We start from the raw sequence: 16,398 nt of genomic DNA, 5'->3' as shown, positions 1-16,398 counted from the left end.
ACATTATATCAGGTCGACTTGCTGTTAAGTACAAAAGCGAACCAATCATGCTTCTATATGTTTTGATATCAACAACAGACCGACTGCCATGGGAACTTTAGCTTTCGTGCAATTCATCATTCCAAATCTTTCAAGCAGGTTTCGAGTGTAATTTGCTTGATTAATAAAAATTCCTTCCCTGCTTTGACGAATATTTAAACCCAAGAAATGATTTATCTTCTCTATCTAGCTTATCTCGAATTGACTCTTCATTAGTTCCTCAAACTCCTTTGACAACGAAGAATCAGTTGAACCAAATATAATGTCATTGGCATAAATTTGAACGAGCATCAGATGATCCCTTACTTTCTTAAGAAACAAAATGGGATCAACTGATCCTTGATTAAATTTTGCGATTTTCAAAAAATTGGTAAGAGTTGCATACCAAGCATGAGGTGCTTGTTTTAATCCATAAACTGCCTTGTCAAGAATATAGCAATGGTCAGGAAACTTATCATTGACGAAACCTGGTGGTTGTTCGACATAAACCGTCTCTTCAAGAACTCCATTAAGGAATGTACACTTTACATCCACCTGGTAGAAGTCGAAATCCTTATGAGCTGCATAAGCCAAAAAAATTCGTACAGCCTCGTGTCTTGCGACATAGGTGAAAGTTTCTTCATAATCAATTCCCTATTGTTAACAATAACCTTTTTACCACTAATCTAGCTTTGTTTCGAACAATATTGCCTTATTTTTCGATTTTATTTTTAAAAAGCCATTTGAGACCAACAATTAAAACATCATCAGGTTTAGAAATTAACCTTCAAACCTTGTTTTGTTCAAATTCAGCCAACTCAGCCTGCATTGCAACAACCTAATTGGGATGTTCTAATGCATTCGTGACTGTTTTTGGTTCTATTTTTGAAATAAATACATTACACATACAACATTCCTGGTGAACATTTAAAACCTCATTTTTGGCTCGTATCTGTGCTCGTGTCAGAACACCGAAATTTGGATCACAGAGAATTTGTTCTTTTGGATGATCCCTTGTCCATTTCTCCGTTGGAGGAAAGGCAGGATCAAACTCCAAATGTGCATCCTCGTATGTTTCTTCTACTTTTGTTAATTCATCTGAAATAGAGATATTGTCATTAGTATCAGGGAATTCATTACCTTGATTATCATCATCACGATTCGATCCACTTGGCTCCCCCTCAACCAATGGATTGATTGTTTAATGCTCCCCTTCAACACAAGCTTGAGTAGTCAATAGCTCCTCCTCAACTTGAGATTGATAATTCATTTTTTTTCTTTCGTTATGAGATAAAGAAATCAAGTGCCCCCCCCCCCCTTCACTTGACCATCAGTCAAATTTTGTATTCTTTCGACATTCACTCTCGAGGTTGATGATGGATTTGCTTCATTGTCTTTTTTAGTGAGTGTAGAATCATCTGAGTGTTTTGATGCTTCAGGAACTCGATTGTATTCAATATTAACTTCAACAACAATTGCCCTGTCAGGAACACCAAAAATTAAATCAAGATCAATATCAAAAGTAAACATTTCCTCAAATTCTTCATTAGTTTCAGAGATTATCGATTTCTTTGAAAAATCTTGTTCAATTCTCTTGACATAATAATCATCAAAAGTGAGATTAAAAGTTTCTTCAACTTTTCATGTCCTCTTGTTCAACACCCTATAAAGTAACAGAATTTTGTGAATATCCCAAGAAAATTCCCTCATCAACTTTCGTTTGAAATTTGGAAAGATTGTCCTTGAGATTCATTATGAAGCATCTACAACCAAAAACATAGAAAAATTTAACATTAGGGTTCCTTTTGTTAATGATTTCATAAGGTGTTATATGGAAACTATAACCTCCCAAAAATAAGACCCAAAAATTTCATTTTTTAATTAATAAAAACAATATCCCAAAACACAAATCCCAAGTGGAACAAATGTATCAAAACATCATAAAATATCAGAGTTATCATGAAACTATGGAACAATATCGTGTGTGCACTGCAATCTCCCCAAGCTCTTCCCTTTTGCACCAGAAGCACCTAAAACATAAACTGAAAACCGTAAGCACGAAGCTTAGTGAGTTTCCCCCAAATACCACATATCACACATATAATAGGCCCCGCCAGATGATTGTAACAGGCCCCACCCTAACTCGCATAACGGGCCCCACCCACTGAATATAACGGGCATCACCCTAACTCGCATAACGGGCCCCGCCCACTGAGTATAACGGGTCTTGCCCTAACTCGTATAACGGGCCCCCGCCAAGCATACAAACATACAATTATAACAAATATTAACATACAAAATATCCATTAGGCCCCGCCCACTAAGCATACAAACACATACACATGAAAGAGTCACGCAGACATCTAGCACCCTATCATAATAAACCATGGGTCGGCTTTGGTGCCTTCGACCTGCTAAACACGGTGATGAAGACTCACCTCAGACTGCTGAGTCTCACAGATAAATCTCTGGCTGTAGGTCCGAAAATCCCCGCCCTATCATAAACTAACATCCAATTACTAATTGAATTCCGACCCACAACTAAGAGTCTCAACTAGGGTAAAATACCATTTTACCCTTTATATGACTTGGACCAAGGGCAAGGCCCAAACCAACTACTCAAAAAGGACCAATTCCAAAAATAGCCACCCAAATCCCAATTATGGCCCAATCTTCCAAATTGGGCCCAAATCCCTTCGTGAGCCTTCATCCAAAGGAGTCCAAACTAGAAATATGATGGCCCAACAAGGCCCTAAACTCCTAATGTCCACACATGGCCCAAAACTATGAAGCACAAATCCGAAGCCCACCTGCTGAGTACGCGAGGCGTACTCAACTCGTACGCTTAGCGTACACGCTCTGGGGCTAGTACGCGCAGCGTACCAGCTCGTACGCCAAACTTACTCCTCAGTTGGCCACCCCACATCAATAAGAACTTAATCCATTCAACCCCTACTCCATACTCTTATATCTTGTCTCAAAAGATGATTTATCATGTAAAGTTGGCAACTTTACGTGCATGCATGGCCTAATGGGGATCTAGAGCTCAAAAGAGCTTAACAAAGGGTCTTTATGTTGGATTAATGTCTAAGTCCATAACTATATTTGGTATGTACTTGACCCGACCCGGCATGGTCCATTTGGGTTGCACTTCACCGGCACAATTTATATGGATAGTCTTTTGAGAATAGTATATTTATGATTTATATTAATATATTATAAGGTCTAATATATTAATATGGAATCATATTATTTAATTAGTATTGATCAAGAATTAATTTAGAATTAATTAAGTGATCAAAAAGAACTAATTAAATATGGACTCTTATATATATGGAATGGGCCAAGTTCATTTAGGTTGGGCTAAGCTTTCATGGATGGTCCATGGAGCTTTTAACCCATGGATCCTATGTAAATGAAAGGTCATGGGTATTAGGGTTTACATGGATGTAACCCTAATCCTCCATAATATATAAAGGGGTCCTTGGCTCACAAAATTGACACAAGTGTGTGAAAATAAGAGTGGGCCGATTTTAGTGTGCATACATATTCTCTCAAGTTCTTCCAAGGTGTTTTGGTGATTTGTGATTCCATTTGAGGCTTCCACACTATTGGGGCTAAGCTCTTAAAGCTTGAAGACATCAAGCTACATCAAAAGGTATGTCATCTAACTAGAACTTTGTAGTATAGGTGCTTCATAATATGCTAGTTAGGATGAAACCTTGGAATAGTTAATATTTGCATGTATAATAGAGAAAACATAGATCCAAGGTTTATAGGGTTGCATGTACACCATAGGAGTGTTAGAATGCTCAAAACCCAACAGTGGTATCAGAGCCATGGGTTGTTTTCTGTTATATTGATGCAAATGTTTTATTTTCAAGTTGGAAAAAAAAGGAAAAAAAACATGACGTTTGTCAAATTTTAAGATAATTACTTGTTTTATGAAAAACGAATTATTTGTAAAATTTGAATCATTTGTTATATGAGTTGAATTAGGTCAAATTTAGTAAAAGATAAAATGATATGATTATTTTATTAGTTTTAAAAGTTTGATCTAAATGTTTTAAGGAGTTACATATTTTGTCATAAAATTTTGGAGCTCAAAAGTTTTTTTTTTAAAGTTGTGATCTTAAGGGTTTTTGAAACTTCCATAAGTTATGGATATGAAAGTTTTTTTTAAAAAAAAAATTTGATTCAAAGTTTTATGGAGTTACAAAATTTGGTGTTATTGTTTTAAAGAATTCTATAACTTGTTCTTAAGTTATGGAACATGGAAAGTTTCATCATAAAACACCATTAATTCCATAAGTTATGGAATCCAAAGGTTTTCAAGAATTACAAAACTTGCCCTCAAGTTTTGGAATTTGAGAAAAGTTTTTTATGAAAAAAAGAATTGAATTCTAAAACTCTTGGGTTCATAACTTAAACAATTAATTAAATGGTTTTAATTTTGAGTTTAATAATTGGAATTATGATGTTTTGTTGAATAGTTCAAATTAACTCTTATGGACTTTATTAATAGTTAATTAAAGCGTTTAATTAAAAGAGTATTATTAATCCATAAATATATGGTTTGAGTTTAATTAAATTAAAAGTCTAGTTTAATTAATAGATTAAACCACCAAGTATTTTAAATGTCTAAAATACACCCTTATACTATTATAATATTAAAAGTTTAATATATTATATGTATAAGAGCAAGTCGTCTTACCATTAGTAGGCCTCATTCACGAAGTCGGTCTATAAGGGGGGGTATAAGGTTACTGCCTATAAAATGGCAGTTTAATGAGTGTCCACTCTCACTCACCGCTTCCTTGACCGGTGGAGGGTCGTTAGCCAAACAGGTAGGACAAGGACTATAATTCTCCCTTCATTATAAGTATAATGATAAATACTAAGTAACTAAACACTTATAAATTCCCAATCTTAGTTACTTAGGAAAATGTGAATAAGGTGCTAATCCATGAAATTACACTTTGCACTTTGTTTAAGCTGTTAGTGGAGCGTGTGTGGTTAACCGGCACACTAACCTGGACTTAACAAGGTAGGCAAAGGGTAACTTAATGTTTATCATAGTATCGTTGGAGCGTGTGTGGTTAACCGGCACATCGATTGAGGGGTAAATATTAAGGGTACCAAGTATATTTGCATGGTTACTTCACACCTTGTTTTGTGATCCTCGACATCCCAGTCACAAAACCTGCAGGGCACACTCGAGATTGAAACATGCCATTGAAAAGTTCAATGAATCTCAAAAGAATCTAGGAGTTTCAAAACCAATTAAAACCTAATAATACATTTCGTTTATCTTGGTGGAAATTGGTGAATCGTCATTCACCTACCTTCAAATATTTTATAGCTTGGATTACGGCATCCCTCTTCCAAGTTATAAAATAGTTTGTTGGGTCCTAGCCTTAATATATCATATTGGGTGTTATATTAAGGACTTAAATGAACTACGTGAATTTCTCCCATTGTTGATGTCTGGTTTAGACAACCATGATCTTCGTAAACCAAGCTTTCCAAATGAATATGACTTCCCGAGTTTGGCTCATGGAAGTCATACTTCTCTTCCTCCACCTCCTCCAATTATTCTCCCTAACCCACAAGTTCAAGGTCACTCAAGCCCTAATGGCAAGCAAGGTCTATGTGTGATCACATCTTAGAGATGAAGTCACATATTGACAAGCCGGGAGAGTTGGGTGTCAAAGTCTTGAGAAAGTTGGATGTTCAATCACTTTCTAAGTCACATAGTGAGTTCCTTTGGGACTACTATGAAACAGACTATGACATGAACCTTAATGATCATATCTATTTGCTTAGTGCTGCTGAATCAGCAATGATTTGGAACGATAGTAAAGCAAATTTGATTAGAAGATCAACTTCCCAAAAACTTTATGGACAGTGACAATGGTGACACTGGAAATCCATAAAAAGCATTCTCTTCCCAATGGAAAGGGATTGGCCATAGTCAACCCGGTTGACCAAATGGTAAAGAGAAAGGCTAAGTCTGAGATAGTCCCATTACCAAAGGGTCCATATGTTTATTTTGCCAAAGGAAGGGGCGTTGATTGCAAAGCTGCCAAATTTACCTAAGGATGTTAAAGTCAATAAGTTTGACTCTACATCAGGTAGAGCCCATTATCTAACTCTGTTAAGTTCTATTCTGAGATCCTCATTACATGATGTGACTGGGTCATATGTTGATTTTTTAAGAATCAAAGAATAGAGAGAAATCTTAAAGGAAGTATATGTTGATTCTGATCGCGAAGGTGGATTTCGATCGCATCAGAATTTTAAGCAGTTGCTTAAGAAGTTATGATATATTGCTAAGGAATAGATAACAACAATTTTCCATGTGGATTGTAAGGATAAGTTTTTCCGCAAAGTTTTAAAATAAAAGAAAATTGTTTAATTTTATTTATTTGAAGTATCTTTACAATGGCATTTGTGGAAAATTGTTGCTTATATGATTCCACTGACAGCAATATTGGAAAATGGATTTGATTCTTTCATTTGTGGTAGTGTCTAAATTTACCAAATCAGGAAAGTTCCTCATCACCCAAGTTTCAATTGGACCGAAACTTGGAATCATGCAAGTTGAATAGTATGATGAATGAGAACTTTCAAGCATTGGAAAATCAAGACTAATTACTTGTTCACATGGATGTGTGAGTCAAGTGAAGGACTAAAGGGATCGAGTACACATTCTTGTGCACTGGTCATGTCCACCACAAAGCTCGTTAAGACTATTTGATTTACTAAAGTTTAGTAAATATGGTTATACTTACAAGTTTAAGTATAATTCTGAAACATTGGAAAAGTCTCAATGTATGGCAGAACGAATGGGAAGAATCAAATTAAGCAGAAAGATAAAAGTTTCTCAAATCTGAAAAGATGGGAGAGTAATTTAGTATCATGTTTGTGATCATCTTAATGATTTAGAAATCATATCACAATTAGTCCTCTAAAGGTAATCTTAGTGCATTCTTATGACTAAGAAGAGGAGTCATGAATTGTTGAAATGGTTAGATCAGGAAGATGAGTCATACTTCGTTCCAAAACAATTCTTAGAGTCATACTCCAAGATTGTAACTTGAGTGACCTATCTTAAAGAAAGGTTTAAAACACTTGTCAAATGTAAGAGTAAAAGTGTCCTACTCTTGTACATTTGAAATTGGTAAGTTGTGATGTTTTGGATAAAACAAAGACCAACTAAGGCCAATTGTGTGAAGTGTTTGTCTTGATAAAGAATACGCACTATCTCTTGAATATTTGGCAAGATAGTCTTATATGTCAAGAGGATAGTGGGAGTCTTAAAGATCCTAAAAAGAATTTCAAGAACTAATCAAGAATAAAACCTGAGGTTCTTCACTAGCACACGACTTGAGGTTTATAACCTATCGTGTTGACATATTCTGTGCCCATTCCAGTTAAAGTTGGCTTAGGAGTTCTGAAAGTTCTCAATTGGTTGCATAACAACTTGGAAGCAATGGCAGGCCCTGTACTTCCAGGTGGCAAGAAGTTAAGATTGCATAAGTTCAGTCCATATGAGTTTGGATTTGGCATTATCCTTGTCTTGTGACTATGGTTTTGACGATTCACATGGATAAGAACACATACACCACAAAATATAAGGGTCATAAGGTTTCTCTCTGATTCATGAAAATGATGGTGAGGAAACACTTCCACCAAGTAGATTTGAAGCAGATGGAAAAAGGTCTAAACAATTGAGACTATGATTACGACATCCCTTTTCATAGTTCTTAAATTGTTTAGACACACATGCATGCTATCTAAGGAAAGGTGTATGATTTTGATAAAGTTTTATCAAAGCATCTCGTATCAGAAATCTGAACTTTGGTAAGAAAGTCAATAAAGTATTGATTTCTAGAAGTCCAACTGATTTCTGAGTACATGTTAAAGCTAGTGGGAGCATAAGTGTTATGCTAATAATCATCATGTTAGTGGGAGCATGATAATTATTGTTAGTGTTGCAAGTTAGCAATGTTAATTATAGAAAACAAAAGTTTCAATTCGTGAGGCTGCAGGGATTGAAAAAGTTGTTTTGCTATAATTAAGGGAGAGGATATACTTCATTTCAGTTCTAAAGGCTTAGATTGAGACCTTAATCATCTTTAGTCAAGAATATATATATGAATTTCATGTTGGATTGGTTCAACTTAAGGAAATTCTATATATTGCGTTCTCAAAATTCGATTATGATTACGACATCCCTCTTCATAGTCAAATTTTGAAAACATGGCAAATAAAAATATTGTAGCAAAAGACTGGTCTAGAATCATGTCTTTATGTGAGACATCATGAATCGTGTACCATTTGCTTTGGGTACAGGATCGATTGCATGTGCTATAATATTTGTCATTTCTAAATTTTTCCAAATGCCCAGAGGCATTAAGAAGGGAAAATGTCTAGAATTGGATATGACTAAAATGATTAAGCAATTGTCGAGGACAATCTGAGGTTTACCAAAGATTGGTTGCTCAGGGACAGTTGGAAGTATAGTGCTAATTTTGGAAGGACCATATTGACATATTCTGAAAAGAGGCATCTCTTATTCAGAAGTGATAGTCAAAATGAGAATATGGAGTTGTCTCCATAGGTGGAAGTTATCTGTGTAAGATTAGAAAACTTAATGCAAGAAGCATGTCCAAAGCAATGTACTTTGAATATGAGACTTAGTTTCCATGGAGTTGATCTCCATTGGAATACCTTATAATGACTGTTGACAAGTCTTTGTGACTTTGTACATATTCATTATAGGAGGGTCAGTGCATATAAGTTTAAAATCTAAACAGATTTCGATAAATGATAGGAATTTGAAATTCTCACATTTTTCGATAAGGATTTGGGAGTATGAAATTAGAATCATCGAAATTATGTTCAATTGGTTTATTTCACAAAGTAAGGATCATAGACAAACATAGAGTGCATACTTGGTGTATGGCAAAGGTATTGTTTAAGAAAAACATAGTGTACATGCTTGGAGCATGGGACAACTAGTGTTTTTAATTCAAGTATAAAGTTGATAAAACCGGAACAATGAATAATAAGTAATCAGTATGGTGATAAATAAAAGTGTTTATTTATATTCATAGGGTTTGATACCATATTTGATTCATTTATTCTTGTGTTTCACTTTGCATGTTTTGACTTCCAGAATAACTAAGTCGCTCTTCCTGAATGATTAAGTTATTCAAACCATCCACAGTCGGTCATATGTTGGAAGTAGATATGAATCAAGACTGTCATGGGTTGGTTTGTAGAGGTCCAAGTTGGTGGACAAAGTGGTGCTACAACACTCATGAGTTCTCATAAGTTTTGAGTATTGGATTCAACCCGCGCTCATTTGAATCACTTCATGGATTTTATCACGAGTGATCATGAGACGATAATATCTTATATTCTTCAAACCTAGAGATATGAGTTGTTACTATGAGTTGGTTATACATTGATTGCACGAAAACGCATTGGTAACTCGATGTTATAAAACGTGCCTTTGTGTATGATTCAACAAGTAGTAGAACAAGCCATATGAGTCGAAGTTTATCCATTCCTTTTACCTTCGGGATAAAAGCGATATCTGTGGGCCCCTCGATGATTTAGAATTGACACATGTGAGTGCTTGGCCAAGCCAGGACTGATTTGATTTGTTCAATCAGTCAGTCATCATAAATCGAAAATCGGGAAACAACAAATGGACAGAGAGAATGATTATAATCCATGTCTCAGTCCATATGATATCTAGAATGGAGGAATATATGATCCCTTATCTAATGGACAAGTCATTGACAAGGTCAGAGTTCGACATCGGCTTTAAGAGCTACGATTGCCAGTTAGGTTTTGAAGTCATACTCAATAATAGTTTTAGACTTATCCAAGTGGGAGACTGTTGGATTAATGTCTAAGTCCATAACTATAATTGGTAAGACTTGACCCGACCCGACATGGTCCATTTGGGTTGCACTTCACCGGCACAATTTATATGGATAGTCTTTTGAGAATAGTATATTTATGATTTATATTAATATATTATAAGTTCTAATATATTAATATGGAATCATATTATTTAATTAGTATTGATCAAGAATTAATTTAGAATTAATTAAGTGATCAAAAAGAACTAATTAAATATGGACTCTTATATATATGGAATGGGCCAAGTTCATTTAGGTTGGGCTAAGCTTTCATGGATGGTCCATGGAGATTTTAACCCATGGATCCTATGTAAATGAAAGGTCATGGGTATTCGGGTTTACATGGATGTAACCCTAATCCTCCATAATATATAAAGGGGTCCTTGGCTCACAAAATTGACACAAGTGTGTGAAAATAAGAGTGGGCCGATTTTAGTGTGCATACATATTCTCTCAAGTTCTTCCAAGGTGTTTTGGTGATTTGTGATTCCATTTGAGGCTTCCACACTATTGGAGCTAAGCTTTTAAAGCTTGAAGACATCAAGCTACATCAAAAGGTATGTCATCTAACTAGAACTTTGTAGTATAGGTGCTTCATAATATGCTAGTTAGGATGAAACCTTGGAATAGTTAATATTTGCATGTATAATAGAGAAAACATAGATCCAAGGATTAGAGGGTTGCATGTACACCATAGAAGTGTTAGAATGCTCAAAACCCAACACTTTACACATGCATGAGTCCATATCCACTATAAATTTTGCATTTTTATGCTTAAGGGACCCCTAAAATGTCCAGATCTAAAAGGTTAGGCTTCTGAAACGGCCTTAGCTCACAAGAACCAACCAGAAGGGACCTAAATAGCCACAAATAAGCCAAAAAGTAGATCTATACAAGGAGTTGACAAGTTATGGACTTTATACCTCAAAAGTCACGAAATGATGAAGCTAAATCTGGATCTCTAAGCTCTTCTCCAAAGAATGAGTCTTCAATCTTCTTCTACTACTTCAAGATACACAAAAACACACCAAAATGCTTCACAAGAGCTCAAAAGCACCAAAACAAAGGCTATCGACAAGGTTAGGGTTTTCAATATATGGATTCTGGTCTAAAATGGTCACGAGGTGGGTTTAAGAAGCTTAAATAGGGCACAAACCCTAAAAATTAGGGTTTGTCCGAAGCCAGCATACGCCCTGCATAACCCTACGTACGCCCAGCGTACGTGGGTGATGCCTGTGATCAAGGTCTAGCTAGTACGCTAAGCATACTCATAGAGTACGCCCCACGTACTAGCCAGAGGACCAATAAGGCATGTATTTGATTAGCAAGGGTAAAAAGGAAACTTACAAGGACCGAATGTTACAATTCTCCCCCACTTGAATCAGTATTCGTCCTTGAAGTCTTCTGCTCCAAATAACTCCGGATAGTGCTCCTTCATCTCATCTTCCGGCTCCCACGTCCATTTGGAAACCTTGCGATGCTGCCATTGAACTTTCACCAACTCAACAACCTTGTTCCTCAAGGTTTTCGTCTTTCGGTTAAGAACCCGGATCACCTGGGCCAAAACCCTGAAAGGACCGATATACCTAGGGCCCAACTTACCCCTCTTCCTAAATTGGATGACACCTTTCCAAGGTTACACCTTCAGGAGAACCATATCCCCCGCCTGGAACTCTAAGTCTGATTGTCGTCTGTGGGCATAACTTTTATACCGTCTCTGAGCTGTCTGGAGCGTACTCCGAACACGTTGGATCAACTCGGTAGTCTTTAGTACCACCTCGGTACTCCCCATAACTCGCTGACCGAACTCACCCCAACATATCGGGGTCCTACATTTCCTCCCGTAAAGCATCTAAAAAGGAGGCTGATCAATGCTGGCGTGATAACTGTTGTTATACGAAAATTCCGCTAACGGAAGATATGTATCCCAACTCCCACCAAAGTCCAAAACACATGCCCGTAACATATGCTCTAGAGTCTGAATGGTCCGCTCGCTCTAACCATCGGTCTGTGGATGGAAAGCCATGCTGAAATGGAGACGAGTACCCAACTCGTCATGGAACCTCTTCCAAAACCTGGAAGTAAACCTGACATCCCTGTCTGAAACCACGGAAACCGGCACCCCATGCCGTGCCACAGCCTCCCTGATGTATACCTCCGCCAACTTCTCCGTAGAGATACTCTCCTGGATCGGGATAAAATTTGCACTCTTGGTCACTCGATCCATGGTGACCTAAATTGAATCCACTCCGTGCCCAGTCCGAGGCAATTTCGTGATAAAATCCCTGGTGATATCCTCCCATTTCCATACGTGAATCTCCAACGACTGCATCTTGCCGTGAGGTCGTTGATGCTCGGCCTTGACTTTCCTGCAAGTCAAGCACCGCTCCATATACCAAGCCACATCCCGCTTCATGTAGGGCCACCAATAATCAGGAAGAAGATCTCTATACATCTTCGTCGCCCCGGGATGAATGGAGAACCTAGAATTGTGCGCCTCCTCCATCAGAACCTGACACACCACCCCAGCACGGAACCTATACTCTCCGATGAAGAGTCAACAACCCACGACTATCATAATCGAAGGAAGCCACCTGACCCACAATACACCCACTCTTCCGGTGCTCTTCCTTCATAGCCTCGATCTAAGCCTCACGAATCTGCTCTAATAGCAGAGTAATCACGGTCATCCTCAAACATATATCCCTGATCGGAGCTGTGACCGCCTTGCGGATGAGAGAGTCGGCCACCACATTGGCCTTCCCCGGATGATAAAGGATCTCACGATCATAATCCTTCACCACATCCAACCATCAACGCTGCCTCATATTCAGATTTGTCTGATCCATCAGATACCTTAGGCTTTTGTGGTCCGTGTAAATAGCACAAAGGACCCCATAGAGGTAATGTCGCCAAATCTTGAGGGAAAAAACCACAACCCCCAGCTCCAAATCATGCCTCGGATAATTCGTTTCATGAGGCTTCAGCTGCCTCGAAGCGTAAGCGATCACACGACCCCTCTATATCAACACCGCCCCCAAACTTGTGATCGACTTATCACAATAAACCACAAAATCCTCAACATTCTCCGGCAGGGTCAAAATCGGTGCCTCACACAAACGTTGTATCAAGGTCTCAAAATCTGCCTGTTGCTCATCCCCCCAACGAAATGTGGCCGTCTTCTTCGTCAACCGAGTCAAAGGAGCAACTATCATGGAGAAATCATGGATAAATCTCCGATATTAACCTGCTAGACCAAGGAAACTCTGAATCTCAGATGGAGACCTCAGAACCTTCCACCGCATCGCGGCCTCGACCTTGACTAGATCGACCAGAATACCATTTTGGTTGACAAGGTGCCCCGGAAATTGCACCTCGCGCAACTATAACTCACACTTGGAGAACTTTGTGAAAAGTCTCTCCCTCCTCAAAGTCTCCAGCACCTCCCTCAAGTGCTCCTCGTGCTGCTCCTAGGTCTTGGAATAGACCAAAATATCATCAATGAATACGATCACAGGCCGATCTAGCATCGGCTTGCACACACGGTTCATGAGATCCATAAACGCAGCTGGAGCATTGGTGAGCCCAAAAGACATCACCACAAACTCATAATGACCATAACCAGTCCTGAAAGCCGTATTCTTCACATCCTCATCTCTAACCCTCATGTAACCCGAATGCAAATAAATATTGGAAAAGCAAGATTCACCCTGAAGCTGGTCAAATAGATCATCAATCCTCGAGAGTGGATAACGGTTCCTCAACGTTACCTTATTCAGCTTCCGGTATTCAATGACCATATGATGATAGCGATCCTTCTTCTTCACAAATAAGATTGGTGCTCCCCATGATGAACTGCTCGGTCGAAAGAATACCTTGTCTAACAGCTCCTGTAGCTGTGTAGACAACTCCTTCATCTCAGGAGGAGCCAACATATATGGTGCTTTGGCTATCGGAGCCATACCTGGAACCAAATTAATCCTGAACTCAACATGCCTCTCCGGAGGCATCCCAGACAAATCCTCAGGAAACACATCCGGATACTCCCGCACAATAGGTACATCATCCATAGTCGCCTTACCCTTATCACGGGTATCCATAACATAGGCGACAAATCTGGAACAACCTTGTTGAATATAGCGTCTGGCCCTCGCCGCTGAACACAAAATCAACCCACGTTGAGCTCTCTCCCCCTGAACCACTAACTCTACCCCACTTGGGGTTCGAATCCGAACTAACTGTTGCTCACAATCAATCACTTCCCCATTAGGGATCAACCAATCCATGCCCACGATAAGCTTGTTCCCACGCAAAGGAATGGGAACCAAATTGACCAGATACTGCTTGATGAACAACTTGAGAATACAACCCCGATGAACCCTCGCTACCCGGGCATATTGATCATCTGCAATATCGACATCTAAAGGACAATCCAGCTTCCCCGGTGCTCCATCAAACCTCTTGCTAAGAAAAACTAACACAAAGGATCGGGTAGCCCCCGAATCAAACAATACTAATGCAGAAATACCGTTCACGAGGAACGATCCTAAAATAAAACACATAAATATAAGCAGGCAATTTAATATAAATAAAGAGATAAGGAGAAGATACATATCCGTCACCACGTCAGGAGTTGCACGATCCTCCTCAACTGTCATCTGAAAAGCCCTTCTCTTCACCATAAGTGCATCCGCCTTGCTCTGGCGGCCATCGGTAATCCGTAGGGTTGTTGGAACGGGTGCTCACACTGGTCATGCTGCTTTCAAACTCGGACAATAGGCCTTCTTGTGGCAGTACAATCTATGTTGATATGACCTGTCCGGACGCATTTGAAGCAGCCATAATCACCCACCTTGCACGCCCCATCGTGCGTCGTGCCGCATTTGCCACAGTGGCCCCGGCCCTGCTGGCCCTTCAATATCGTATAAACAACCTTAGGCCTCTTACCCGAACCCTCTGCACTCTGCGCATAATCTAGCCTCCTCTTCTTTTTCATCTCCAGATATATCTCTCTTTCCCTGGACCTCACTATCATATCCTCCAGCGTCCTCCAACTGGATCAGATCACAAACTACCAAATATCACTCCTTAGCATTTCATGTCACCTCGCCTTCTTCATCTCCTCATCCACCACATACTTCAGAACCAACATTTCCCTCTCACGAAACATCGCGGTGATCTCAGCCACCGTCTCAGTAGTATAGCGGAGATCCTGAGACTCTCGCGCCAACTAATGCACCTCGATCACTGGTGCAAACTCAACCCTGAATCTAGTCGTAAAATCATCCCATGTCATCGAATTAACAACATCATCATCAACTGCACACCCAAGCTCCTCCCACCAGTCTTGGGCACTGTCATTCAGAAGACAGGAAGAAATTATGACTGTTGCCCCCTCGGGACAACTGCTGGTGCGGAAAGCGTTAGCAACATCCGCTAACCACCTCCTGCTCGCTATTGGGTCCTTCGCCCCGTGGTAGTCTGGAGCTCCACATACTCGGAACTCCCTAAAGGTCAAAAAACGTGCCCCAATCAAGGTCACCATCTCAGAACGGAAGGCGCCCAAACGCTCCTCCAAAAACTCCACAATACCCTCCTTGATCGTACCGAAGATCACAGGAGTCTGCTCGAGGATGCAACGTGTAATCTCAGACAAAATGAACTCCTTTGTCTGATCATCCAACTGACCACCTCCAGAACCTGAGCCCGAGCCCTCACCAGCACCAGAACTACCAACCGGTTTGCCTCGAAGAGTCACCATACTGAAAATAGACCATATAAACCATCACAATACGCATCAATATATATATATATATATATATATATATATATATATATAGACACACACATACACACACACACACACATATATATATATATATATATATATATATATATATATATATATATATATATATATATCTATCGAGGGATTTCATATTCTACAAGCTTCTTGGTTTCATCACAGCTCCCCTTGACTCGAGTACGGATCCTCTGCTTCCGGTAGTACGGGCCCATACTACCTTCCACATCTATCTGTACTTTCCTCAAGGATTTCCTTGAATCATCCAAGTCACTTCTTATTCATACAATCAACCCCTCATCAAGATAAGGCTCCCAACACTAAATCTCTTCCTAGGTTTTGCTAGGGAAAACTCTACACCACTCTCCTCCATCAGCTGTAGAAGGGACTCCCACTAACTTCCTCTAACTAGCTCACGAATACAATTACATATCACCAAAACCAGATAATTCTTCGAATGAGAGATCTCACACAACAACGGTTGGACTTAAACAAGATCTACGCAATAGAGTTAAAACCTAACCTTCTAAAATTATTTAGTTTCCGCAATATGTAACTTAAAATATTCTCTTACTAGTTAGCTGATGTTTGTGAGAATTCCTAAAAAGCACAAAGCAAGTAACATTTGAGCATCGA

The 16,398-nt window shown here is 39.0% G+C and overlaps 1 protein-coding gene across 1 annotated transcript; it reads right to left on the bottom strand.

Annotated features, from left to right (window-relative positions):
- Positions 1-225: 225 nt before the first annotated feature.
- LOC145157664 (uncharacterized) lies at positions 226-15,720 on the bottom strand. Its single transcript, XM_079076674.1, has 8 exons — positions 15,457-15,720; positions 14,907-15,013; positions 1,694-1,781; positions 1,347-1,611; positions 953-1,116; positions 812-841; positions 460-672; positions 226-348 (listed from the first exon to the last, which is right to left on the bottom strand). The coding sequence occupies exons 1-8, from the start codon at positions 15,718-15,720 to the stop codon at positions 226-228; spliced, it is 1,254 nt and encodes a 417-aa protein (XP_078932800.1).
- Between the last annotated feature and the right edge of the window lie 678 nt (positions 15,721-16,398).

The sequence above is a fragment of the Lactuca virosa genome, chromosome 2, assembly GCF_052849685.1.
Source record: "Lactuca virosa cultivar CGN04683 chromosome 2, Lactuca_virosa_CGN04683_v6, whole genome shotgun sequence".
Taxonomy (NCBI): Eukaryota; Viridiplantae; Streptophyta; class Magnoliopsida; order Asterales; family Asteraceae; genus Lactuca; species Lactuca virosa.
This window is presented reverse-complemented; position numbering and strand designations above follow the sequence as displayed.

What these genes read in the sequence shown, in the direction of transcription:
- LOC145157664 (XM_079076674.1), bottom strand. Translation starts at nt 15,720, where the DNA reads ATGGTGACTCTTCGAGGCAAACCGGTTGGTAGTTCTGGTGCTGGTGAG. An exon ending in TGACCTTTAGGGAGTTCCGA is followed by an intron (nt 15,014 to 15,456) that starts GTATGTGGAGCT and finishes GATCTGATCCAG; the next exon opens with TTGGAGGACGCTGGAGGATA. An exon ending in AGATACGAGCCAAAAATGAG is followed by an intron (nt 842 to 952) that starts GTTTTAAATGTT and finishes GTTGCAATGCAG; the next exon opens with GCTGAGTTGGCTGAATTTGA.